The 25,657-nt window shown below is 41.4% G+C and overlaps 1 protein-coding gene across 9 annotated transcripts in view; it reads left to right on the top strand.

The window, feature by feature from the left end:
• BBS9 (Bardet-Biedl syndrome 9) overlaps positions 1-25,657 on the top strand; it is a 519,285-nt gene that overhangs the window by 55,386 nt on the left and 438,242 nt on the right. For all 9 annotated transcript variants that reach the window (XM_045005718.1, XM_045005716.1, XM_045005719.1 and 6 more), the window contains one exon: positions 22,609-22,790. In XM_045005718.1, the coding sequence (XP_044861653.1) occupies positions 22,609-22,790 (182 nt within the window). The remainder of the gene's footprint in view (positions 1-22,608; positions 22,791-25,657) is intronic.

The following is a 25,657-nucleotide window of genomic DNA, read 5'->3' as shown; positions in this document are numbered from 1 at the left end:
TCCCTTACTATCCATGAGGTGCAGCAAGCTCCCAGGAGAGATATTCGGTCTGTCTCACTCTTGAGAGCGGAAATCTGGGGGTAAGAATCTGGGCAGTAATTTACACTCTTGTGAATTTTTATAGGTATTTTATCCATGAGTGAAAGCACTGTACTTGCCCTTCATATGGGAGAAATTCTGTTGAAGCAAATGTAAAAGTAAACCCACAGAACTAAGTATTAAGAATTAAGTATTACGCATTTTTAAATTTTCAGTGCTCCTTTATAGAAGGGGTAACAGGTAAGAACAAGTCAGTGAAAGTTACTAGAGTACAAACTTCTACTTTCACTTATCTTGCAGGTAAATATCATTTTATTTGGTAATGGAATTGTGTGTTCACTGAAGAATAAATAGAAAGCATTTATTACCTTAAAAGAAAAGGTATCTATAGAACTTCTTAAAATATTAAATTCCCAAATGCAAAAATTTTAAGATGCAGTTAAGGTAATAAATATGTATCAATCATTTTAGGTGGGAAAAAAACATTTTTTTTGTAAAAAGTTCAAATGTTTATAACTCATGAAATAAAAGTAGAGCATATACTTTAAAAACAAACAAACCAGGACCGCTTAAGAAGGTGAAACCAGACTTAATTCTGTATTGAACTTCAAGTCTGGCTATATTTCTATCCTGACAAATGGTGCTGTAAAAATGACATTGCGGGGTTCCATGTTTCTCTCATTGACACTGTATCAAATTTGCTTAGTAAATTTTCAAATAAAAAATCTTTCCCCCTAATTGCCAACCCAGCAAACTCACCCTGGCATTTGAAAGTCATTTGTTTAGTCAATTATCTTCTGTCTTCTTCGAGTATACTCTCACTTTAACTTACTAGCGAGCCTTATCTGTGCTTTATATCCTCACACACCTCAGCTCCAAAAGACAGCCATAGCCCTCCTGTACATCTTCTTATTAATGGGATGAACCATAACCCATATGACAGTGTGCCATACATAATGTATGAACATCTGCAGCAGCTACCCACCACATGTGTCATCTACTCAGAGGCTAGTGTGTTAATGTTTTAGGTCATGACTCTATTTAAGAAATAGTAAAAAATTAAGCATCTGTTTGAAGTTATAAGTAATATAGTAAAAACTTCGGTGAAGAATTTTTTTACAGACTCAAATGTAGCTATGCAGTGACTGCTGTATCACTTCAGAATTGCAGGCTGAAGAAATTAATCTAAAGTAGCAATATGCAATTTTATAACTTCTTGTAAGACAACAGAAAGCAATTTAGTAGTTTTCAGATCTGAAATTTCTTTCTAATACTATTTATATGTGAAAGGTTTTTTTTTCTCTCTCATTTTATGTCTTTGTCACAAGACATTGGGTAGTGTTGGCTGTGGCTATAGCATCTCCTTTTACCAAGTCTTGCTATTAACTTTTGAGAAAAGTTAAAATAGTTCACACAACTGTAATTCTCCCATCTATCCCTTAATAGAATTTACAGAAGGACTGAATATTCTTATGACCAGCATTGTAATTAAACGTGATAAAATAAGGCTTGCCATATTTTCTGCTTCAGTGTACCATTTGATCATTGCAGGTGGTTGGTAGGAATTTCCCCCTCCCTGTACATATTGCAAAGTCAGCTAGGTGCATTGCAAGAAGAGTTGTAAGGCAACTAACTATTGGAGACAAGTACCCAATTTACTGGAATGATAGTCTGCTGCAGTAGACCAAATCATATGGTCTTCCTCCTACCAGCTGGTTTCCTTTTGTGATCCCACTAGCTTTCCCCAAGATCAACATCTATAACACTTATGGTACAACTACGAAAGAGGCAGGAAGTCTTGTCCTCAACTCGTCAGTCATCCAACCTTTTTATTTATTTATTTATTTATTTATTTATTTACTTATTTATTTTTGGAGCCTCCTTTTGGGGTGGATGTGTGCCCCCCTTGCACCATGCCCTTGCTGTTGCTACCTCTCCTCTTTTATTTTTGACCATTTTCTTTTTCTCACATGTATCATTCTGCCTGGTTTGATTTTATTTTTTTCATTTTTGTTTTCTGTCTGTGTATGTTTGGTGCACACACTCACTCTGCTACTTGTTTCTGGTTTTCTAGCCCTGTTGTCCTAGATCTGAGGCATCCATCAATGATAACCATAGCCAAGCAGAGTGCCTATGGAATGTAGAAGAGAAGCTTGATATCTGTCTCATCCTGGCATTGTGTGCACATGATGTGCTTATGGTCATAAGGCAATCAACCCCATGAGATCAGGGAGAATGACTGGCTGCTTTCAAGAATTTTCTTTCCACTTTATCTGCAGGTTCAAAAGCCTATCTGTAGAGGAGAGTTACTCTATCCGACAACTTCTGTCCTTTGCATCCTCCTAAATCCCCAGACTAGTGTGGCGTTTGCTCTCTGAGGTTGGGTGATGCTAAAAAGCAACACAAATTGTGTACCTTCATCCAAGGGACTGGTACTGATACTCTCTTCCACTGAACTTAAATGTACATGTATGTTCATTTTCTTATATGTGGAAGGGAAACATAATATTGAGAAGAAACTACTATAACATGCGATAACCTTACTACTTACTCTAAATTAAAAAAGAAACCTGTTTCTATAAGTAAATAATTAGTAACTAGGCAATTACTTTAGTATATGTCAGTGGCTAAATAATAAAAAATGTTGCTTTCTAGCAAAATTATTTAAACTTTTTGTAAATTTTTAGACTCAAATAATTTTTATTCCTAGTGCTACATACAAAATTGTCTAGTAAATCCTGTAATAATTTATTCCTGTATTTTTTACTTAGAGCAAGTAAAATGAGTGTGCTTCTTTCTAGGCTGTTCAGTAGCTCACAGAATGAGGCCTTATCTCATGCATATGATTATAACTTGGGTCTTGACACTGCGAACATTTAAGCACGTACATAACTTTATGGAACTACTTGTGAGTAAAATTATGCATGTGCTTAAGGTACCAATTCAGCAGTCTATCCCTGTTCACCAAAGCACGTGCTTAAGTTCTTAGCTGAATTGAGGTGCATGCATCTGCAGGATTGAGGCCTAAGTTTGAAACTGAATTTTAGCCTAGCAATTTGATGCGCATGGTTTTTATGGAAAGTTTTAATCAAAATACTGTAGTTCAAAAGTATGAAGTTTAACCATCAGTTAAAAAATCAAATATGCTGGGTTTTATGGAGTTTAGGCTTCCAATAATTTTTTAAAAAGAAAATTAAAATGTGTGATTAATTTATGAGTTAGAAAATGTAAACCTGGTCCAAATTCAAAGTTGAAGTTATGACTTGTTCTCTACTTGCAAAAATGTAGTGGACTGTGTGGTTAGGTGAATGCATTGTATGCAGCTGTGTGTCTGCAAACACCACAAAGGCAACAGGAACTGAAGTTAATGAGAAAAATATGAAGAAAGATTATAGTTGAATGAAAGTATAAAAGATGTAAAAATGCAATCAAATAAGGGGTAGTAGTGGGTGGAGTTAAAAATAAAAGCACCACTTATTCAGTTTCTACAGCTGTCCAGATGCTAGAAAATACTTTGTTCTTCACTCCAGCCCATCTGTTATTCCTTATTATAACTGACATCACCACAACTACTAAAGCATCACCATATAAAAATGGCAAAACTTAACACTTACTGCACAATTTGATGGAAAGAAAACTGCAGGAATCAAAGTCTGTAGTTTGCTGAAAGATTTTCCATTTTTTTGCATGGAGGTGCTGTAACAGAAGTGATGCCAGTTATGACACACAGTATGACCTGAACGACTGTATTTTTTAATTTGAGTATGCCATAATAATATGTTGTCTGATCTGAGAAGTTAAACACAAAGATTTTTAGAAGCTCTCTCTACATTTACACCTAATTCCACTTAAAGGAAATGTTTGGTAGGAAAGAAGAGTGATTAAATTAATCAATTACTACCATACTGGCTAGAGATGTACAAAATATTGCCATTTTTAAAGGCTTCTTTGAAAAGATTGTTTTATGTTGTTTATAGTGCTACAAAATATGTGGTGTGATTGTATTTCTTTACCTAAGTTAGGGCTCTGAGCCTGCAGAAAATTACATATGTGCCTAACTTTACACACTGAGAATTCTCTCATGTATGAGGGCTTTCTGGAGAGCTAGAACTTGAAGAATTGAATGGGACTACTTACAGTGTGTAAAGAATAGCATCCATTGTTGCCAACTCTCCTGATTAAATTGCATGCCTCATGATATTTGGTGTTTTTTCTTAAAGCCCTAGCTCCTAGAGTCTTGTGACTGAGTAAGTATTTCAGCTTTTATTTAAAAAAAAAAAAACATACAAAAGCAAGTTTCTAGCCTGATCTTTGCAGGGGAAAGCTTGAAGAAGACAAATAAAAAGAATCCTAAATTTAATATTTTTAACTTTTTAAAATTGCATGATTTTTGAATGTTTGCGGCTGGCAGTGTGACAGAATGGCACATGTCTGTACCAAATTACGAACTCCACTTTGTACTAAGTGTTGAACACTAGGCTAGACTTTTCTAAGGGCAGTTTACTGTAATGCATTTCAGACAATTGTCCTGCCCTGAAAAAATGTTTGGACATGTTATTGAAAGACTATCACTGAGAACCATCTGGGGCTATCTATTTTGAACAACTCTTAACTACTGGCTCACCACTCACTGAACTACTCACTGAACAATGTTTTTTCTGTACAGGGTCCGCAAGGTGGTGCAAGCATGATGAAAAGTGTGTAGTGGAGCATCCTCCTGGAGCACATGTCAAAGGGATAGAGGGTCTGTTCATATTCCATGGTGTGATTGCAGCTAAGGTAGAGATACCCAGGATAGCTTTACCCATGCTAGCATTGCTAAAAATAGTAGTGTAGATGTGATGGCACAGACTTCAGCAACAAAGTAGGTACCCAGGGTTCTGAGCGGGCTCGTACAGCCCACACTGAAGACTGTGCTGCCACATCTATGCTGCTAATTTTAGCCATCCTAGCACTGGTAAAGCTAGCGCAAGTATGCCTACCTGTGCTGCAGTCACAGCTTAGACTCCAGTATAGGCATAACTTAAGAGCGGGGATCACCCTTTTGCAGGGGAGCCAACCATTGCCATGTAGGAGAGAGAGAGCAGGAGAGAGAGAGCAGAATGGACTCTGCCCAGCCTGAAATGCTGACAAACTTCAGTCACTAGAAGGATGAGATCAGACTAGGGGAGGGTGTATCTCAAGACTTTTGTTGTTTCAAGGACCTGTAACTCTTGAGTTCTTTAAGAATATAGTTTCTGTGGTTAAGGAATTCTTTTGGTAAGCCTGTTCTCCTTTCTTTTCTGCCATGTTGTCCCCAAAAGAGTTAAACTAGAAGCCCAGACAACCCCATAGCCTAGGTGGAGCTCTGGGGGAGTGTTTGTAAGTGACTGGAGGAGCTTGGAAGGTCTCAGGTAGTGGTTTCATGGTCTAGGGTGGCTAGGTGGCAGTTCCACACAACCCAAAGAAGAGTGTCAGACAAGAGTTACTGTGCCTGGGACTGTGCCCTATACACACAGAGTTAGAAACAGGGATTAGACTCTACTCAGATCCAGGTGACCTGGATGCATACGGGACCCACTGATTGGGTCCACTTTGAACAGACTGGTGACTGTACAGAGTGGTACTAGGTAAGTTGTCATAGGCAATACTATAAGTCTTTACAGGATCAGGGCCAACGATGTAATTGCAAAGTAAGTTCACTACTCATTGATTACACCTTTATTTGTAAAATATATAATTTATTTTCTTTGTCTCTTATATCATGTCTCACATAGAACATTACCAAGACAAACTCACAACTGTTTTTCTGAAATGTAATTATTTTATAGTGCTTCTAACACATCTATGGCTCATTAAGAATATCTTTTATGGTAAAATGTACTGACATAATAGTTCTTTTGTTATGGCTGCTCTTTGTGAATCGGTATGTCCTTTTCCCTGGCCTATTTATAGCTAGTTGTTTAGTTTTGCTAGTTATATTGCTTAATATTAAAGAGCTAATCTGTTATCAGCAGTTAAATGAGGTTTTTGTTATAATCAAAAACTCTCAAACATTGTGCAGGTTTTGCCAATCCCATATTTTACATCTCTTGTGAATTCCTTATAGCAAAAATGCCCAGGGTGTAGTGGATGATGGTAGTAACTGAATTATAGAAGGAGGGGGAGACTGGAAAGACAATAGATGGATGATGGGGTTTTTTTTTAAGGTAGCTGATCACTAGGGGCTAATGGGACTAAGACCCACCAATGAAGTACTGCATACTGTGACTGATCTGCTATAGGGTGTATTGCCATGTGTTGCCACTAGGGGACTCCTGGAAGCTGTAATACACCTGACTGCCAGTGGGGGACTTCTGGCCCTACATCACAAATTACAGGCAGCCAAGGAAGAAGCACAGATGAAGGAATACTAGTTGTTGTGGGGCTACCCACAGAGGCAGGGCATAGGATTGTTTGCACATGCTCCCTGCTGGTTCTGCTACTACTTTTCCAGACCCAGCAACACGAGAAGATGACAGTGGGAGGTTAGCTTTAGGTATGTCACAGTTCTTCTTTATTTTCTCCTCACTGATAACACCAACGCTATCCTGGATGACACCAAACTATAATTTTTATTTTATCCTGTTTCTTGCATGGTTAGGCTGGAGGCTCTGTTAGAGTCCTCATGCTTTCTTATCAAACTGCATATCCACTTTCACTTCTGCTAATGCAATGAACCCTCTTAGCTACTGCACTGCAAGTAGTGAGTGATAATCTGAAATATCAGCAAAGAGTCCTGTGGCACCTTATGCTCATGCTCCAAAACGTCTGTTAGTCTATAAGGTGCCACAGGACTCTTTGCTGCTTTTACAGATCCAGACTAACACGACTACCCCTCTGAATCTGAAATATGATGATGAGGTTATGAGCGTTCTGCTGAATGAATTATATTTCGGAGCTTTGACTTTTAAATGTTAACTCTCAACATCTGCATAACTTTTTGCAAGATCAAGACCTTATCCCTTAACTCATATTGACAAAGAAACAAAAAAGAAATCCTAGTTTAAAACTTTATCTATGCCTTTGAATTTCCTGTTTTTTTCCTACTTTGTCAGTTTATGTCAAAATCTTAAAACATACCAAACTTTTTAACCTGAATACACAGTAACCTTTAATACAAGAAACTGCACATTGTAATTTTTTCATTCCATAAGTGTCAATTAAGGGCTAGATTGTTAGTTGACAAGCTACCCCAGGTAATGGAGCTGCCCAGGAAGAGGGTGATTGTGAGTTAGTAATTGAAATCAGGGCTTTGGAGCTGTGCTCTGGCTCTGCTCCAGCCCCAGCCAAAAACCTGCAGCTCCACTGCTCCGGAGATGCTCCGGAGATGCTCCAGCTCCAGGCTCTGCTCCAAAGCCCTGATTGAAATCTCTCTCCCAGTCTTCTTGCTGCTCCTGGGTGAGAATAAAATATGTTAGATTTATACCTGGCACAGCATATGTTCTCCACTTTGCCAGTGTAGCTACGCTACCATCTCCCATCTTTTAGAGCAGCTCTGCATACCCTGTTACTCCCTGTGCACTCGCTGTGGAAGTGATTGCACACTAGAGCACAGATGGGCCATAGTCAGGCCTTAGATTTGTACACTTGAAGGACTAGTCAACTGCACATTATTAAGTAAACTAGAAGAATGTTCTTTGTATGTTTCAGCTTATAAATGACAAACGCTTGTCTTTCTGAAACACTTGGAGGCTGGTAGGCCAAGCTTCTTCTGGAAGTAATGTATTTGGTTGAATTAAAATCCAGAGCTTTCAAGAGAGGTTCAAGACATGATGTAAAATTAACTACAGTGGCATAAGTAACATTGTCATAATGCTTTCTTTTTTTTAACAAGATGCCTTTTTTAATTTGCTATGAGTTTTAAAGTAGAGGAGAAATGAGTTGTCATTTGTGAATTTAGATAAATATTTCGATGAAATAAATAAATTATTACATTTGTTTTTTTGAAGTTTACTATTGATCACTATATTGCTAATTAAGAGTATGGTATGGAAAATTATCTTAAATTTGTAATGTAGACTTAACATCACTTGCCTGACCTGCCAGTGTCTGTGTCTATTGTTCCATAGCTTAAGAATCAGTGGAAAATATTATAAAAATTTATATATACTGTATTGCTAGAATTTCATTACATATAGATTGTCAGACTATTATACTGGTCTTGTTTAAACATGAAAAATCCTGTTACTCATTTAATTTAAAACAGCAGGCATTTTGTATTTACAAGTTGCTTTATTTGTCTGTCTTTGGTTCCAGGCAGTAGCGTGAAAAAATTAATTACACGGTATAATATTATGATCACCAGTAGATGGCAGTAGTAATTTGGTCCATGACCCAAACATGACAAGATTTTTTTTTTTCAGTTGACAGGAAAAAGGGATATCCGTTCCCATCACTTTATTTTCTTCTGACACTTGGAAAGATTTTCTTCTTTTTTTCATCTTTCATTGAACGACCTTTGCCCTTGATGAGTGAACTGCAAAGTTTAAAGGCTCATAGTGCCTGCAGGTGCCCAATCACAAAATAATTCATACCTGATTCGGCACCTCAGTGTGCTGTGTTTATAGGCAACTACTTTTAATTCAACATTTTATCATTATTTAAGAAATGGGTAATACAATTGCCAGAAACAAAAGGTGGAAAAATCATATGATACCTGAAAATGTTACTGTCACTTCAGCTTTAGCTCACGAAAGCTCATGCTAAAATAAATTTGTTAGTCTTTAAGGTGCCACAAGTACTCCTGTTTTTTTTTTTTTTGAGGATACAGACTAACACGGCTGCTACTCTGAAACTTCACTCATTGTTAATGTACCAAGTTCCATGTTGAACTGAAGAGAGTATTATATTAGATCTTCAAGTTGGAGAGTCCTGCTGGCATTCCAGGTAGTGACATTTTGGCCAAATTCTGATCTTGCCCCCATGAAACTCTCCCTTCCTCATTCACTGGGCTTCCATGTGTAAAAATGAGCCAAATTTTGCCTTCACTTTAATTAGTCATGAACTTTTATTCTTAACTTGACCTCTACCCTTCCCATGCTATGTGACATTGTCATCTTCCATCTCTCCTTTTTTTTTCTTCCATCAGAGACAACCCATGTGTCTCTTTAAGTGGACTTGCTTCTTGCAGTCTTTTGAAATCGCTGTTCAAAAGCTGTCATGTAACTGAAAAAGTGGACTAGTCAAAAAGGGTGAAATTCACCTCTCTGCATAAGGGCAGCATAAAAACCAATGCACTACTTCAGTACTCCCCAAGTATTGTCTATGCCTTGTGCTGACCTCATCATAGATGTGCATTTCATTTTAAATACATAATATAAGTGTCCTTAAAATAACTCCAATGTGTGTGAACAAAGGAATATTTTTTAAGACTGTCTCCATGAAACAGGATGGGGAAGCCCTATCTGTGAAAGCATTTATTTCCTTTCTTTACTAGAACCTTTCTCAAGGACTTCTCATAAGGAGTAGAATTTTCAAAGGAGCCTAAGGGAGTTAGGTACCCAGATCCTATTAATTTTCACTAGTAGTTGGCGCTTAACTCCCTTAGGTCTTCTTTGAAAATCCCAGCTAAGGGCTCTAACCTCAGAGAGTATTTCAGATGAACCGGTTGTTTTGAGTAGAAGCCTCATTTTTTTTTCTCCCATTCCTTCATGTTAGTAGCCCTTCTCTCGCTCCATTCTTCTGATCTTTATCCTTCATTTTATCAAACACTTTACCGAGCTGCAGTTAAAGTAGTGCAAAGTGGTAGTGAGGAACTTTTCTGGGGACATTCTGGATGCATGGTTTGCAGTATCTATAATCCAGAATGAAGAATTTTTGCTTACACTGGTGTAAATCAGGAGTAAGTGTAAATCAGGAGTAAGTCCAGTGAAGTTAACAAGGTGACCAAAGTGAGAGGAGATGATCTGGACAACCTTGTAAACTGGAGTAATAGAAATGGGATGAAATTTAATCATGCAGATCATGCATTTAGGGACTAACAACAAGAATTTTTGCTATGAGTTGGGGATGTATCAGTTGGACGTGACAGAGGAGGAGAAAGGCCTGGATTTATTGGTTGATCACAGGATGAGTATGAACTGCCAATGTGATGTGGCTGTGAAAAAGGCAAATGCAGTCTTAGGATGCATCAGGTGAGATATATCCAGTAGAGATAGGGAAGTGTTATTGCCAAGGCACTGGTGAGACCTCGCCTGGACTACTGTGTGCAATTATTGTCTCCTTTGTTTAAGAAATATGAATTCAAACTGGGACAAGTGCTGAGAAGGTGTGACGAAGTGGGACTGTTCTTAATGTTTCCTCTGAATACTGTGTGGGTGCCTCAGTTTCCCCTATGCATTTCTTAAGTCTCCAGTGTGCATAAATGACCCACAGTCTGTCTCCTAGCAACAAATGGCCAGGGCCCTTCCCCCCCTTGCAAAGGGATAGCTAAAGGTGAACAAAGAGATCAGGTGACCTCCTGGCCCGGGAAAGAGACAAAGGCCAGAAAGGAGGGGCTGGACGGGGTTTCAGTTTGGAGCTGGCTGGGGATTGGAATTGAGGGCAGATGGGGTTGTCTGGCTTGTTGGGCCCCAGAATGGACCCGTCTGAGGGATCCCGTTCTCTGTACTACAAGCTCTGTTTTAGACCTGTTCCTGTCATCTAATAAACCTCTGTTTTACTGGCTGGCTGAGAGTCAGTCACGTCTGACTGCGAAGTTGGGGGTGCGTGCAGGACCCTCTGGCTTCCCCAGGACCCTGCCTGGGCAGACTCGCTGTAGGAAGCGCACGGAGGGGCATATGCTGAATGCTCCAAGGTCAGACCCAGGAGGTGAAGCCGTGTGAGCTTCTTGCCCTGAAGACAGTCTGCTCCATGGGAGAGGAGGCTCCCCAAAGTCCTGACTGGCTTTGTGAGGAGCAGTTCCAGAGCATTGCCTGGGGACTCTGTGGCAGAAGGGCTACTAGGATCATTAGAGGAATGGAAAACATATCTTATTAGAGAAGACTCAAAAAGCCTGGCTTGTTTACCCTAACCAAAAGAAGGGTGAGGAGGAGATATGATTTTTGTCTATAAATACATCAGGGGGATAAATACCAGGGAGGAGAGGAGTTATTTATGTTAAGTACCAATGTGGACACAAGAATAAATGGATATAAATTGGCTATCAACAACTTTATGCTTGAAATTACACGACGGTTTCTAATGCTCAGAGGAGTAACGTTCTGAAACAGCCTTCCAAGGGGAGCAGAGGGGGCAAAAAACCTGACTTGTTTCATGACTGAGCTTGATAAGTTTAAGGAGGATATGGCATGATGAAACTGCGTACAATGGCATGTAACTGTTCTGCAACTGCTAGCAGCAAATATCTCCAATGGCTGGTGATGGGACACTAGATAGGGAGGGCTCTGAGTTACTACAGAGAATTATTTCCCAGGTGTCTGGCTGGTGCATCTTGCCCACATGCTCAGGGTCTAACTGATTGGTCCTGTTTGGGGTCAGGAAGAAATTTCCCCTACATAAGAACATAAGAAAGGCCGTACCGGGTCAGACCAAAGGTCCATCTAGCCCAGTATCTGTCTACCGACAGTGGCCAATGCCAGGTGCCCCAGAGGTAGTGAATCTAACAGGCAATGATCAAGTGATCTCTCTCCTGCCATCCATCTCCATCCTCTGACGAACAGAGGCTAGGGACACCATTCTTACCCATTCTGGCTAATAGCCATTTATGGACTTAGCCACCATGAATTTATCCAGTCTCCTTTTAAACATTGTTATAGTCCTAGCCTTCACAACCTCCTCAGGTAAGGAGTTCCACAAGTTGACTGTGCGCTGCGTGAAGAAGAACTTCCTTTTATTTGTTTTAAACCTGCTGCCTATTAATTTCATTTGGTGACCCCTTGTTCTTGTATTATGGGAATAAGTAAATAACTTTTCCTTATCCACTTTCTCCACATCACTCATGATTTTATATACCTCTATATGTCCCCCCTTAGTCTTCTCTTTTCCAAACTGAAGAGTCCTAGCCTCTTTAATCTTTCCTCGTATGGGACCCTCTCTAAACCCCTAATCATTTTAGTTTTCTGAACCTTTTCTAGTGCTATAATATCTTTTTTGAGGTGAGGAGACCACATCTGTACACAGTATTCGAGATGTGGGCGTACCATGGATTTATATAAGGGCAATAATATATTCTCAGTCTTATTCTCTATCCCCTTTTTAATGATTCCTAACATCCTGTTTGCTTTTTTGACCGCCTCCGCACACTGCGTGGACATCTTCAGAGAACTATCCACGATGACGCTAAGATCTTTTTCCTGACTCGTTGTAGCTAAATTAGCCCCCATCATGTTGTATGTATAGTTGGGGTTATTTTTTCCAATGTGCATTACTTTACATTTATCCACATTAAATTTCATTTGCCATTTTGTTGCCCAATCATTTAGTTTTGTGAGATCTTTTTGAAGTTCTTCACAATCTGCTTTGGTCTTAACTATCTTGACAAGTTTAGTATCATCTGCAAACTTGGCCACCTCACTGTTTACCCCTTTACCCAGATCATTTATGAATAAATTGAATAGGATTGGTCCGAGGACTGACCCTTGGGGAACACCACTAATTACCCCTCTCCATTCTGAGAATTTACCATTAATTCCTACCCTTTGTTCCCTGTCCTTTAACCAGTTCTCAATCCATGAAAGGACCTTCCCTTTTATCCCATGACAGCTTAATTTACGTAAGAGCCTTTGGTGAGGGACCTTGTCAAAGGCTTTCTGGAAATCCAAGTACACTATGTCCACCGGATCCCCCTTGTCCACATGTTTGTTGACCCCTTCAAAGAATTCTAATAGATTAGTAAGACACGATTTCCCTTTACAGAAACCATGTTGACTATTGCTCAAGAGTTTGTTTTTCTATGTGTCTGACAATTTTATTCTTTACTATTGTTTCAACTAATTTGCCCGGTACCGACGTTAGACTTACCGGTCTGTAATTGCCGGGATCACCCCTAGAGCCCTTTTTAAATATTGGCGTTACATTAGCTAACTTCCAGTCACTGGGTACCGAAGCCGATTTAAAGGACAGGTTACAAACCTTAGTTAATAGTTCCGCAACTTCACATTTGAGTTCTTTCAGAACTCTTGGGTGAATGCCATCTGGTCCCGGTGACCTGTTAATGTTGAGTTTATCAATTAATTCCAAAACCTCCTCTAGTGACACTTCAATCTGTGACAGTTCCTCAGATTTGTCAGCTACAAAAGCCAGCTCAGGTTTGGGAATCTCCCTAACATCCTCAGCCGTGAAGACTGAAGCAAAGAATCCATTTAGTTTCTCCGCAATGACTTTATCGTCTTTAAGCGCTCCTTTTGTATTTTGATCATCAAGGGGCCCCACTGGTTGTTTAGCAGGCTTCCTGCTTCTGATGTACTTAAAAAACATTTTGTTATTACCTTTGGAGTTTTTGGCTAGCCGTTCTTCAAACTCCTCTTTGGCTTTTCTTATTACACTCTTGCACTTAAGTTGGCAGTGTTTGTGCTCCTTTCTATTTGCCTCACTAGGATTTGACTTCCACTTTTTAAAGGAAGTCTTTTTATCTCTCACTGCTTCTTTTACATGGTTGTTAAGCCACGGTGGCTCTTTTTTAGTTCTTTTACTGTTTTTCTTAATTTGGGGTATACATTGAAGTTGGGCCTCTATTATGGTGTCTTTAAAAAGGGCCCATGCAACTTGCAGGGATTTCACTTTAGTCACTGTACCTTTTAACTTTTGTCTAACTAACCCCCTCATTTTTGTATAGTTCCTCCTTTTGAAATTAAATGCCGCAGTGTTGGGCTGTTGAGGTGTTCTTCCCACCACAGGGATGTTGAATGCTATTGTATTATGGTCACTATTTCCAAGCGGTCCTGCTATAGTTACCTCTTGGACCAGCTCCTGCGCTCCACTCAGGATTAAATCTAGAGTTGCCTCTCCCCTTGTGGGTTCCCGTACCAGCTGCTCCATGAAGCAGTCATTTAAAGTATCGAGAAATTTTATCTCTGCATTTCGTCCTGAAGTGAAATGTTCCCAGTCCAAATGGGGATAATTGAAATCCCCCACTATTATTGTGTTCTTAATTTTGATAGCCTCTCTAATTTCCCTTAGCATTTCATCATCACTATTACTGTCCTGGTCAGGTGGTCGATAATAGATCCCTAATGTTATATTTTTATTAGAGCATGAAATTTCTATCCATAGAGACTCTATGGAACATGTAGATTCGCTTACGATTTTTACTTCATTTGAATCTACACTTTCTTTCACATATAGTGCCACTCCTCCCCCTGCACGACCTGTTCTGTCCTTCCGATATATTTTGTACCCTGGAATGATTGTGTCCCATTGGTTGCTCTCAGTCCACCAGGTTTCTGTGATGCCTATTATATCTATATCCTCCTTTATCACAAGGCACTCTAGTTCACCCATCTTATTATTTAGACTTCTGGCATTTGTGTACAAGCACTTTAAAAAACTTGTCCCTGTTTATTAGCCTGCCTTTTTCTGATGTGCCAGATTGTTTTTTATGTGACTGTTTATCATCTGATCTGGCCCATATATTATACTTTTCAGTCCTCTGCTCCTGACTATAACCTGGAGATTCTCTATCATCAGACTCTCCCCTAAGAGAAGTCTGTGTCCGATCCACACGCTCCTCTGCAGCAGTCGGCTTTCCCCCATCTCCTAGTTTAAAAACTGCTCTACAACCTTTTTAATGTTTAGTGCCAGCAGTCTGGTTCCACTTTGGTTTAGGTGAAGCCCATCTCTCCTGTATAGGCTCCTCCCATCCCAGAAGTTTCCCCAGTTCCTAATGAACGTGAACCCCTCCTCTCTACACCATCGTCTCATCCACGCATTGAGACTCTGAAGCTCTGCCTGCCTACCTGGCCCTGTGCGTGGAACTGGGAGCATTTCTGAAAATGCCACCATAGAGGTCCTGGATTTCAGTCTCTTCCCTAGCAGCCTAAATTTGGCTTCCAGGACATCTCTCCTACCCTTCCCTATGTCATTGGTACCTACATGTACCACGACCACCGGCTCCTCCCCAGCACTACACATAGGTCTATCTAGATGCCTCGAGAGATCCGCAACCTTCGCACCAGGCAGGCAAGTCACCATATGGTTCTCCCGGTCATCACAGACCCAGCTATCTACATTTCTAATAATCGAATCTCCCATTACTAACACCTGCCTTTTACTAGAAACTGGAGTTCCCTTCCCCCGGAGAGGCAACCTCAGTGTGAGAGGCAACCCCAGCACCATCTGGAAGGAGGGTCCCAACTATGGGAAGGTTTCCCTCTACTCCCATTGACTGCTCTGCTTCCCTGGGCCTTTCTTCCTCCTCAACAGCACAGGAGCTGTCTGAGCGGAGGTGGGACAATTCTACAGTGTCCCGGAAAGCCTCATCAACATACCTCTCTGCCTCTCTTAGCTCCTCCAGTTCCGCCACCCTGGCCTCCAAAGTCCGTACATGGTCTCTGAGGGCCAGGAGCTCCTTGCACCGACTGCACACATACGCCACCCACCCACAGGGCAGGTAATCATACATGCTACACTCAGTGCAATAAACTGGATAGCCCCCACCCTGCTGCTGGGCTTCTGCCTGCATTGTCTCCTAGTTAATGTAAGGGTGGTTTAAAGAAAGAGGTTTTGAATGTAGTTTGGTTTATAGGTTTTAGGGGGGGGGGCACAGGGAAGGGGTTACGGCCGGCGAGGGACTCCCGCTCCCTTCCCACTCCCCTTCTAAACTCCCTTGCGAAACTCCCTGTTAGCAGCCCCTGGTCGCTTGTGCGCGGCTTTATAAAGCCCTGGCCTGAGTGAATGCCCCGCCCACTGATTAAGGCTCAGCCAATTACCAGAGGCTTCGAGCTTTCAAACCTGCCTCCAACTGCCAGCCAGAGCACACGGTCCCTCAAACAACCAAACAAACAAACAGACTGACAAACACAAGCTCAGCACACAGCAAATAACCCCCAAACACAAACAAACACACACTACACACAGTCACTTACCCCACAGATGCTGTATTAGCTCCTCCTTCACCTGGAGAACTCCCTTGTGAAACTCCCTGTTAGGGAGATTGGCAGAGACTCTCTCCCTGAGGTGAGATTGGCAGAGACTCTCAGGGTTTTTTGCCTTTCTCTGCAGCATGAGGCATGGATCACTTGCAGGTTTAAACTAGTGTAAATGGTGAATTCTCTGTAACTTGAAGTCTTTAAATCATGATTTGAGGACTTCAGTAACTCAGCCAGAGGTTAGGGGTCTATGACAGGAGTGGGTGGGTGAGGTTCTTTGTAGCCTGCAGTGTGCAGGAGGTCAGACTAGATCAGGGGTTTTCAAACTGGTGGTCAGGACCCCTCAGGGGGTCGTGAGGTTATTACATGGGGGGTCGCGCGCTGTCACTTTCCACCCCAAATGCCGCTTTGCCTCCAGCATTTATAATGGTGTTAAATATATTAAAAAGTGTTTTTAATTTATATGGGAGGGTCACACTCAGAGGCTTGCTGTGTGAAAGGGGTCACCAGTAAAAAAGTTTGAGCGCCACTGGACTAGATGATCATGTTGGTCGCTTTGGGCCGTAAAGTCTATGCGAATCAGACATAAAGTCCTTGAGTATTGCCTAGGAATTAATTTCTTAATTCCATTCTTTATAAATGTTAAATAACGACCATCAAATAAAAGTAACACCATAAAGCATTTTCTATGCATTTTTTAATTTAGCAGTTTACAACTGTCATCACTCAAATTAACAAGGCTGCTTCTGTAATTCTTGAATTGTATGACTGGAAATATCCAAAGCATTTAAATTTGTTAAAAAATATGTTGAGAACAATTTGTTTTGTAAAAGAAGACCTACAAAAACATATGCCATTATTATTCAGAATCCAATAAAAGGTAGATTTTCAAATTATTACCGTGTGTGTAGGAGTTACTTTGTTCCGTAATGTTATTTTAAATACCAAAATAATTTGTTTCATATTTTGAGTTCTTCACTATTAAAGTGTCCCTTCAGATTCAGTGTTGCTTTGACTGTTGTGTGATGTATAGTAAAACAGTCAATAAAAGAAATTTAACAGGTAATTGAAATTGCAGATTGAGTGTAAAATGTGCCAAATGAAGTAATGGCCTTTGCAGGATATTGTATGGGTGCAGTAGCTATGGGGAAACTGCTATAAAACTATTAAATACACCTTTAAACAATATTTTAAAAGCCTGAGAAAATAAAGGAATCTGATTGGATGACTAACATTCCAACAGAAAAATTAATGCATCATAATTCACTTGCTACAACTCATTAGCTACATCTTTCTTGTCATATTAATGTACCCACAAATGCACAGAAAGAATTAACAAGAGAAAAATTCTTTAAGAAGGCTTTCATATAATTGTAGATATTTCATTTTAAATAAATATGAAACACCATAGATTTTAGGACCCAGCAGGAACATAAAGCCATTTCAAAAACCTAGCTGAAGCAAAGGAAAAATATTGTTTGTTATGCTGCTTTCTTAAAACAACTCATCCGTTTCTGAGCCGTAGCAGCTTTAAAGGACTTAATGGCTGAAAGAGCAGTTGACCAAAATGGGCATAGTTTTATTTTTAAAGTTCAGATAATCAGAAGGTTTTTAAGTGAGCTTCTAAAATTGTGCTCACGATTTTCTGTGTATAAACATGTGAGTATACCAAAATTTGGATATGTGAGGGCAAATTGCATTTGCAAATGCAACAGTCTACCTAAATGAGTAAATGATTGATTTGTGTGTTCAACTTTGGTTTGCCTCGTTAATTAGATGTCAATAAAATATATGATTGCCAAACATAAATGTACCTAGGGAGAGTTGCAGTTTCAGAGGTTACTTTTGAACATATTATCGAAGGTCCTCAGCTGTTTATATTGACTTAGCTTCATTGATAATGGATTTGATTCAGACCATTTAGTACTTTAGACCTAGTCTTACTTAAGTACTAGTCCTTAGTATTTTACCCTTAATTTTTCCCTTGAATAACTCTTTTCCTTACTAGCAACCTGTTTCTCCCTGAAAAAAACCCAAAGGTTAAACAAAATGTTTAATCTTGAACTTTGTAGTGTGTGTAAATGCCGAATCTTCAGAGAAATACCATTATTTTTTAGTTATTTTTATAAACCCAGAGTTTTTTAATGGAAGATATATTACGGTAGGTTCTCAAATGGCTGTCAAATACACGATTTACAGTATTTCAGTCATTTCTTAAAAGTAATATTACAGCATGAACTTGGTATAATGAAATCTTCTAGACAGGCCTAGGTAGTATAGTGGGATGGTACATTAGCCTTGATCAACTAAGTGAAGCTTTGAATCTAGGAACTATCTGAAGTTTTGGTAGTTTCATCCTAGTCTCTGCACCAGAAAATCACCATGTTTGACAGCAATGGCAATGTCTATTTTGGAGAGGCTTCGGGCTCGAATAAGGATATATTGCAGGCCAAGACTGTGGTGACTTATCATGATTTTTAAAAATACTAAACTGTAAAGTTCTGTATGTGAAACCAGTTTAAAAGTAGAATGGAAACTCTTTTATTATCACCTTACATTAACAGGATTGCCCCCACCCCGCCAGTTCCTTACATCTCCTCGTCAATTGCTGGAAATGGGCCATTTTCATTACCACTACAAACAGTTCTTTTTCTCTCCTGCTGATAATAGCTCACCTTAACTGATCACTTTCCTTATAGTGTGTATAGTAACACCCATTGTTTCATGTTCTGTGTGTGTGTGTGTGTGTGTGTGTGTATATATCTATCTTTCTACTGTATTTTCCACTACATGCATCCGATGAAGTGGGCTGTAGCCCACAAAAGCTTATGCTCAAATACATTTGTTAGTCTGTAAGGTGCCACTCCTCCCTACCCATAACAGGACTTCGTGGATGCATCCCCGTCCCAAGCACTGGCATCTGATTGCCTATGTCATCATCAGGAGAAGGGACAGACAAGATGTCAGGGTTACAAAAGCTATGTGCGGCGCTGACTGCTGGACGGATCACAGGCTCATAGTATCTAAAATGAAGCTCCGTATCATGCCGAAGAGACGACCACAAGGCTGTAAGGCTCTCAAAAGGATCAACGTGTCGAAGCTGAAGAACAGCCGCATCACTGAAAATCTATCAGAAGACCTAGAGAACGAGCTTGCTGATCTTCGTATTGAGAATGACTCTGAGAGAGACTGGGAGCGATTCCGCAACACTGTCCATACAGCTGCATCGAAGGTATTGGGGCCCTCCACACGCAGGCGGCAAGACTGGTTTGATGAAAATGATGCAGAAATCCAGGCCTTACTTGCTGAGAAGCACCGCCTGCATCGCGCATATCAGAACAATCCATCCTCAGCGGCAAAGAAGACTACCTTTATCAACGCTCGCAGAACAGTACAGAACCGACTGCGCAAAATGCGGGACTTGTGGCTGAGCGCCAAAGCAGATGAAATACAGGCTTACGCGGACAGGAACGACTATAAGCAGTTCTATGAAGCCCTCAACACGCTCTATGGTCCACAGGCTTCTGGGAGCTTTCCCCTCCTGAACTCTGATGGCACTGTGCTCCTTACAGAGAAGACGCAGATTCTCCAGAGATGGGCTGAACATTTTGAAGCAGTTCTCAACTGCCCCTCAGTCATCAATGATGAGGCCATCGACAAGATGCCCCAGGTTGCAGTCAATGACTCCATGGATGCTTCACCAGAAGAGGACGAAGTGAAGAAAGCCATCAACCAGCTGTCAAGTGGCAAATCCCCAGGGTCAGATGCCATACCAGCAGAGGTATACAAAGTCGGTGGACCAGTGCTGCTACGGAAACTCACTGAGCTGTTTCAGTCCTTCTGGAAGCAGGGATCCATTCCACAGGAATTTAGAGACGCGTCCATTGTGCACCTCTATAAGAGGAAGGGCAATCGCCAGGTATGCGACAATCACCGTGGAATCTCGCTGCTTTCTACAGCGGGGAAAGTTCTTGCACGGGTTTTGTTGAACCGACTGATCACTCACCTGGAGCAGGGCTTACTGCCAGAATCACAGTGCGGCTTCCGCAAGGGGCGTGGGACTATTGACATGATCTTTGCTGCGCGTCAGCTACAGGAGAAATGTCAAGAGCAGAACCGTGAACTCTACACAACTTTTGTGGACCTCACGAAAGCGTTCGACTCTGTCAGTCACCAGGGCCTGTGGAGGATCATGTCGAAATTCGGCTGTCCAGACCGATTCATACAAATGGTACGTCAATTTCATCACGGTATGATGGCTCGTGTCCTGGATAACGGTGAAACATCTGAGGCCTTCCCAGTCACCAACGGCATCAAGCAAGGGTGTGTTTTAGCACCCACTTTGTTTAGCATGATATTCTCTGCCACTCTGACTGATGCCTTTCAACACTGCACTGAAGGAGTAGGCCTGAAGTACAGAACCGATGGGAAACTATTCAGTCTGAGGCGACTGCGTGCCATCACCAAGGTGAAGGAAACTGTACTTCGAGACTTTCTCTTTGCCGATGATTGTGCTCTGAATGCTAGTACAGAGCCAGAAATGCAAGCCAGTATGGACAAGTTTTCATCTGCATGCAACAGCTTCGGCCTCACCATTAACATCAAGAAGACTGAGGTCATGCACCAACCAGCTCCCCACACTCTGTACTCAGAACCATCCATCACTGTAAATGGACAGAGACTTCAGGCAGTGGACCACTTCACGTACCTGGGCAGTACCCTTTCTCGAGCAGTGTCAATCGATGAAGAAGTAAAGTGCAGAATTGCTAAAGCCAACTCTGCATTTGGCCGATTGCGCTCCAACGTCTGGGAACGTCGAGGGATCAGCCTACCAACGAGGCTGAAGGTCTACCAAGCAGTGGTGCTTCCAACTCTGCTGTACGCCTGTGAGACATGGACTGTCTATCGGAGTCATGCACGAAGGCTCAATCGCTTCCACACTTCCTGTCTGCGAAAGCTTCTAAAAATCAGATGGCAGGACAAAGTGCCCGATACTGAAGTCCTTATCAGAGCCAGTCTGCCGTCAGTTCACACACTGCTGATGAGAGCCCAGACCAGATGGGCTGGACGTGTCGTGAGAATGTCAGACGAGCGCATTCCTAAACAGCTCTTCTACGGAGAACTCGCCCAGGGAAAGCGCTCCCATGGAGGACAAAAGAAGCGGTTCAAGGACACGCTGAAGACCTCTCTGAAGTCCTTTGAGATTAACACCGCCACATGGGAAACCCTCGCACTGAACCGTCCAGCATAGCGCAGCCTCATTCACACAGGCAGTAATACCGCTTAGGCGAGGCGTACTGCTGAGGCTGAAAGAAAGCGTGAGCTGCGCAAGTCCAGAGCTGCCCGCACATCATCGACAGTGCCATCACATGTCTGCCCAACGTGTGACAGGACGTTCCATGCCCGAATCGGACTGATCAGTCATCTTCGGACGCACAGAGTCCGGTCATCAAAAGAATGAGTTGTTGAGGTCTTCATAGACAATGATGGACGAACATCCGATGAAGTGGGCTGTAGCCCACAAAAGCTTATGCTCAAATACATTTCTTAGTCTGTAAGGTGCCACAAGTACTCCTGTTCTTTTTACAGTTTATTTAGTACATGTTGAGAAAGTCCTCTTCCTACCTATAACAAATTTCAAGTTAAGCAGAATCGGTGGCAGCGTTCCTTTAATTACCAGTGACTTATTAAATACCTTTCAAAGATAGTTTATATGTATGGCACATAATTAGATGGAACAAAATACAGGCAAAATATTTGGTACACTAGTTGCAGAAAGCAGTTCAAGTAGGCTGCTCTGGGAGTGTGTGTGTGTGGGAGGGGGGAGTTGTAAAATGGGGCCTACCATGGCCACTCCCCCAGTATTCACTGGACTTAGAACAGTGCAAGCGAGACCTCCTGGGGGGCGCTAAGACCTGTGGGTGGCGTTCCCCTCCAAACAGCCAATTGACATTCGGGAAAGAAACTGCAGATAGGATCTTGCCAGAGACTGGCACTCTGAACAGTCTCTCCACTGATTGGCTGTTTGTGCCAACCTGTGTTATTCCTTCTTTTCCTTAGTCTTTTCATTTAACTAATCCTCCTCCTAACCTAATTTCACTGAAAGGATTTAAATAAGTCAAAACCAAAACAAACATGATGTTTGCAACAATCGTATTATTTACTCTGTTTGATTGGTCTGTCCTTTTCCACTACCCTGTATTTAGTTTGTAAGCTCTTTAGATCAGGGATTTTATCGTACTGTATGTATGTATAGTGCCTAAAACGGGGGCAGTGGCGGCATTCTTGCTTGGTACCTGGGCAATGTCAATAATAAAAACAATCATGTTTATTATAATGTGAATATAACAAGTGTTTGTTTTTTGTTTGGTCAAGTGATCTTAAAGAAAGATTTGTTTAAAATATCATCATAGTGACAGACTGTTTGTTAGAAACAGTATCAGAAAATACCCCTATAGAGTTTTATAATTGATAGTGTGATTCTTCTCCATTTTTAATGAGCTTTTTATCTCTCTTTATGTAGAGATTTGAAAGGTGTTATAGTTACTCTGAGTGACAGTGGACACCTGCAGTGTTCCTACCTTGGTACCGATCCTTCTCTGTTCCAGGCTCCTAAGGTTGAATCTAGGGAAATAAACTATGAAGAACTTGACAGAGAAATGAAAGAGCTTCAGAAAATCATCAAGGAGTCCACAAAAACACAAGGTACATCCATTCTTCACATAGTTATATAGCACTTTTCAATACTCTTTGTCTTTGCTATACTTTGACCATACTTAACAGTGTGTAGGAAATGTAATATTAAAGGTATTCAGGTCAAAGCATTTCACTGTCTCTTAATTACAAATGTGCAAACAAAACCATAGACTGTGAGACTCTTGGACACATAGGGTATTTGTTTTCATCATGCCTGATGGAACCTGCGGGAGGCCTATGTCAGATCTCAGAGCAAGCTTATTAGTGCTGTACTTCAAAGAAAAAACTGACAGTGGGGTATAGTCTCCTATAAAAAGGCAAAAAAATTTCAGTAATTTCACAAATATAGTCTGGTGCACTTCTCAGGCTTCAGAAAGAACAAAAGTGTTGCCAGTTCTCTGTTTTTTATTAAACATGGTTTCTAGGATTGCATGAAATTAACGAAGAATGAATTGTGTTAAAATCACATTTCTGTTACCTATTTTAAAATCAGTAATACTTGAATATGGTAAAGGGGTTACCAAATGTGTTGCCCCGCACTAAAGAAGTGATCATTTCAAACTGTGGAATTTACACGCACACCTAATTACTTGACCAAATGTAGTATAACTTATGGCACACCATTTGGAAACAGTTCCGTCCAAGATTATATTTTTAGTAGCTGAGTTTTTAAATGACTCAGTTATCTTGCCTAGAGAATCACAAGCATACAATTTTACTGGGAATTGTGAAAAAATAGTCTCAGCTAGACTTATGAAAGACATTATTTTAAATACCTTTCAGTGCCTGCCAGGGTCAGGTAAATGAATTCTTAAAAATACACTAAAGAAATCATTCCTATTTTTTTGTGAGAATACATGGTAAACAAGTAGCAAAATAAAAGAAATGCACAATCAGAAGCTAAGGAAAATAAGAGATGAAACTCTGGTACCTGCACATTACTGGATTCCTGAGGTTCCTTCTGCAAGTTATAGATTACAGAAATTGAATCTATGAGAACCTTAGAAAACTGTATTTAGTTTATGACCATTACTGTTGTGATAATTTGGTCATCTTCAACTTGTTCTGCTCTATGAAAATTAATAAAACCAATAAACCAATAACCAGTTGTTTAAGCTGTAATGCTTTGAAAATTAAAATGCCTGATTTACCATGATACATCCTCCTAAGTGTCTTAACACTGGGAGATTTTCTTTTGTCAGTCTGCCAGTACCAAACCAAAGAAGGAAAGGAGGAAAAACAAAAATAAAACAAAAACCTTGTGATTGTGTCATTGTAACTATATGACTGATGGACAGATTTTTATGTAACTTGCTTCAGTGCACATAGTTCCAAGAACATGAACAACCAAATCAAAAGAAGATGATGAGAGAACAAACCACACACTACCTTTTATTCCTCTTCTAACATAAATGAATGAATAGTACACATATGAAACTTTTACAACTTGATAAATTTGTTGTGAATATTTGTTTAATTGTTTAATAAATTAAACTTAAATTTGAAAAACACTGGTTCTTCTTCGAGTGCTGTCCCTGTGGGTGTTCCACTCTAGGTGACGGTGCGTCCCGGCGCTGTCGATCGGAGATTTTCGGTAGCAGTGCCTGGTTGGGGCGCATGCACCCAGATGGTATCTCCCATCTAGTTGGAATCTTCCTGAGTGCGTGCGCCCAACACCCTCCTCAGTTCCTTCTCAACCGTCCTCGGCTGAAGACGGGACTCGGAGCAGTGCTGCCTTCTCTTCCCTGATCTCTGTAGGAAACATAGAAATAATTATTAATTACTTCCCAGTTGTTTCCCTTCCTTTAGTATAGTTACATAGTTAGTTACTTAGTTTAAAAAAAAAAACAAACAAAAAAACCCTCAGGCTTGTCTCCCATTCCTCGCCCATCTCTAATTCACAATGCCAGGAGCTTCGGGTTTCAAAAGATGCATCTCCTGTCAGGACTCCATGCCACGGTCAGATGGTCACTCCCAGTGTGTGAAGTGCCTCGGGGACACCCACATCCCCGCAAAGTGCCAACACTGTGCGAGCCTCAAATCAAGAGCTCGTCGTGACAGGGATCTGCGCCTCAAGATCATCATGATGGAGAAATCCCTGCAGCCACTGTCGGAGACGGGAAAAGTGGAACCCGCTCCCACACGCTCCCCAGCCAGATCAGAACCGGTGGGGAGCGTCGCTTCACCCTCCCTGGAGCGGAGGCACGAAGCGGAAAAGTCTCACAAATGAGACTCTAACAAAGGTAAAGGGTCTCCGGCGAGATCCCTACCCCCTGTGCTGACAGCAGGAAAGACAGCTGCCTCAGCCTCTTCGAATGCCTCAGCTACTGCTCTGACAGAGCTGAAGGGCAGGGACCAGACTTCCCGCGCTGGGAAGGCACTTACCCGTTCGGTCCCCTCAGCGCCGCAAACGGCTGTGGCACGGACACCTCGCTCCTCTGCGGCACCCAGGCACGCTGCAACACCGGCACCACGTACCTCGGCACCAGCAACAGCAGCGGTTCCGACAGCGCATTCGGCACCGACACCAAGAACAGCCACACTGCTTTCAGCCTGGTCAATTTCAGCGCTGAAAGCAGCCGCGATCCCGCCAGCGCGCTCTGCCTCAGCAACAAAAATAGCTGCGGTGCGGACAGCGCGATCAGCCTCGGCACCGAGAACAGGGTCGGCACCCAGCTCACTCCAAGTGACTTTTTAGTGCCACCTGAGCCTCACTCTCCACTCCTGGAAGCAGAGGACTCCTTCTTTGACCTGCCACTTTCTCCACCTGAAATGGCTTTCACCGACGGTGACCTTGAACTGCAACAGCAGGCAGAGTTCTCCCCTCCTGCTTCTCCTCCACAGGCACCTTTACCACCTCAGGTCACGGCTCAAGT

This window comes from Mauremys mutica, chromosome 2, assembly GCF_020497125.1.
Source record: "Mauremys mutica isolate MM-2020 ecotype Southern chromosome 2, ASM2049712v1, whole genome shotgun sequence".
In the NCBI taxonomy this organism is placed as follows: domain Eukaryota; kingdom Metazoa; phylum Chordata; order Testudines; family Geoemydidae; genus Mauremys; species Mauremys mutica.
Note: the sequence above shows the minus strand (reverse complement) of the source record. Positions and strands in the feature narration are given on the sequence as shown.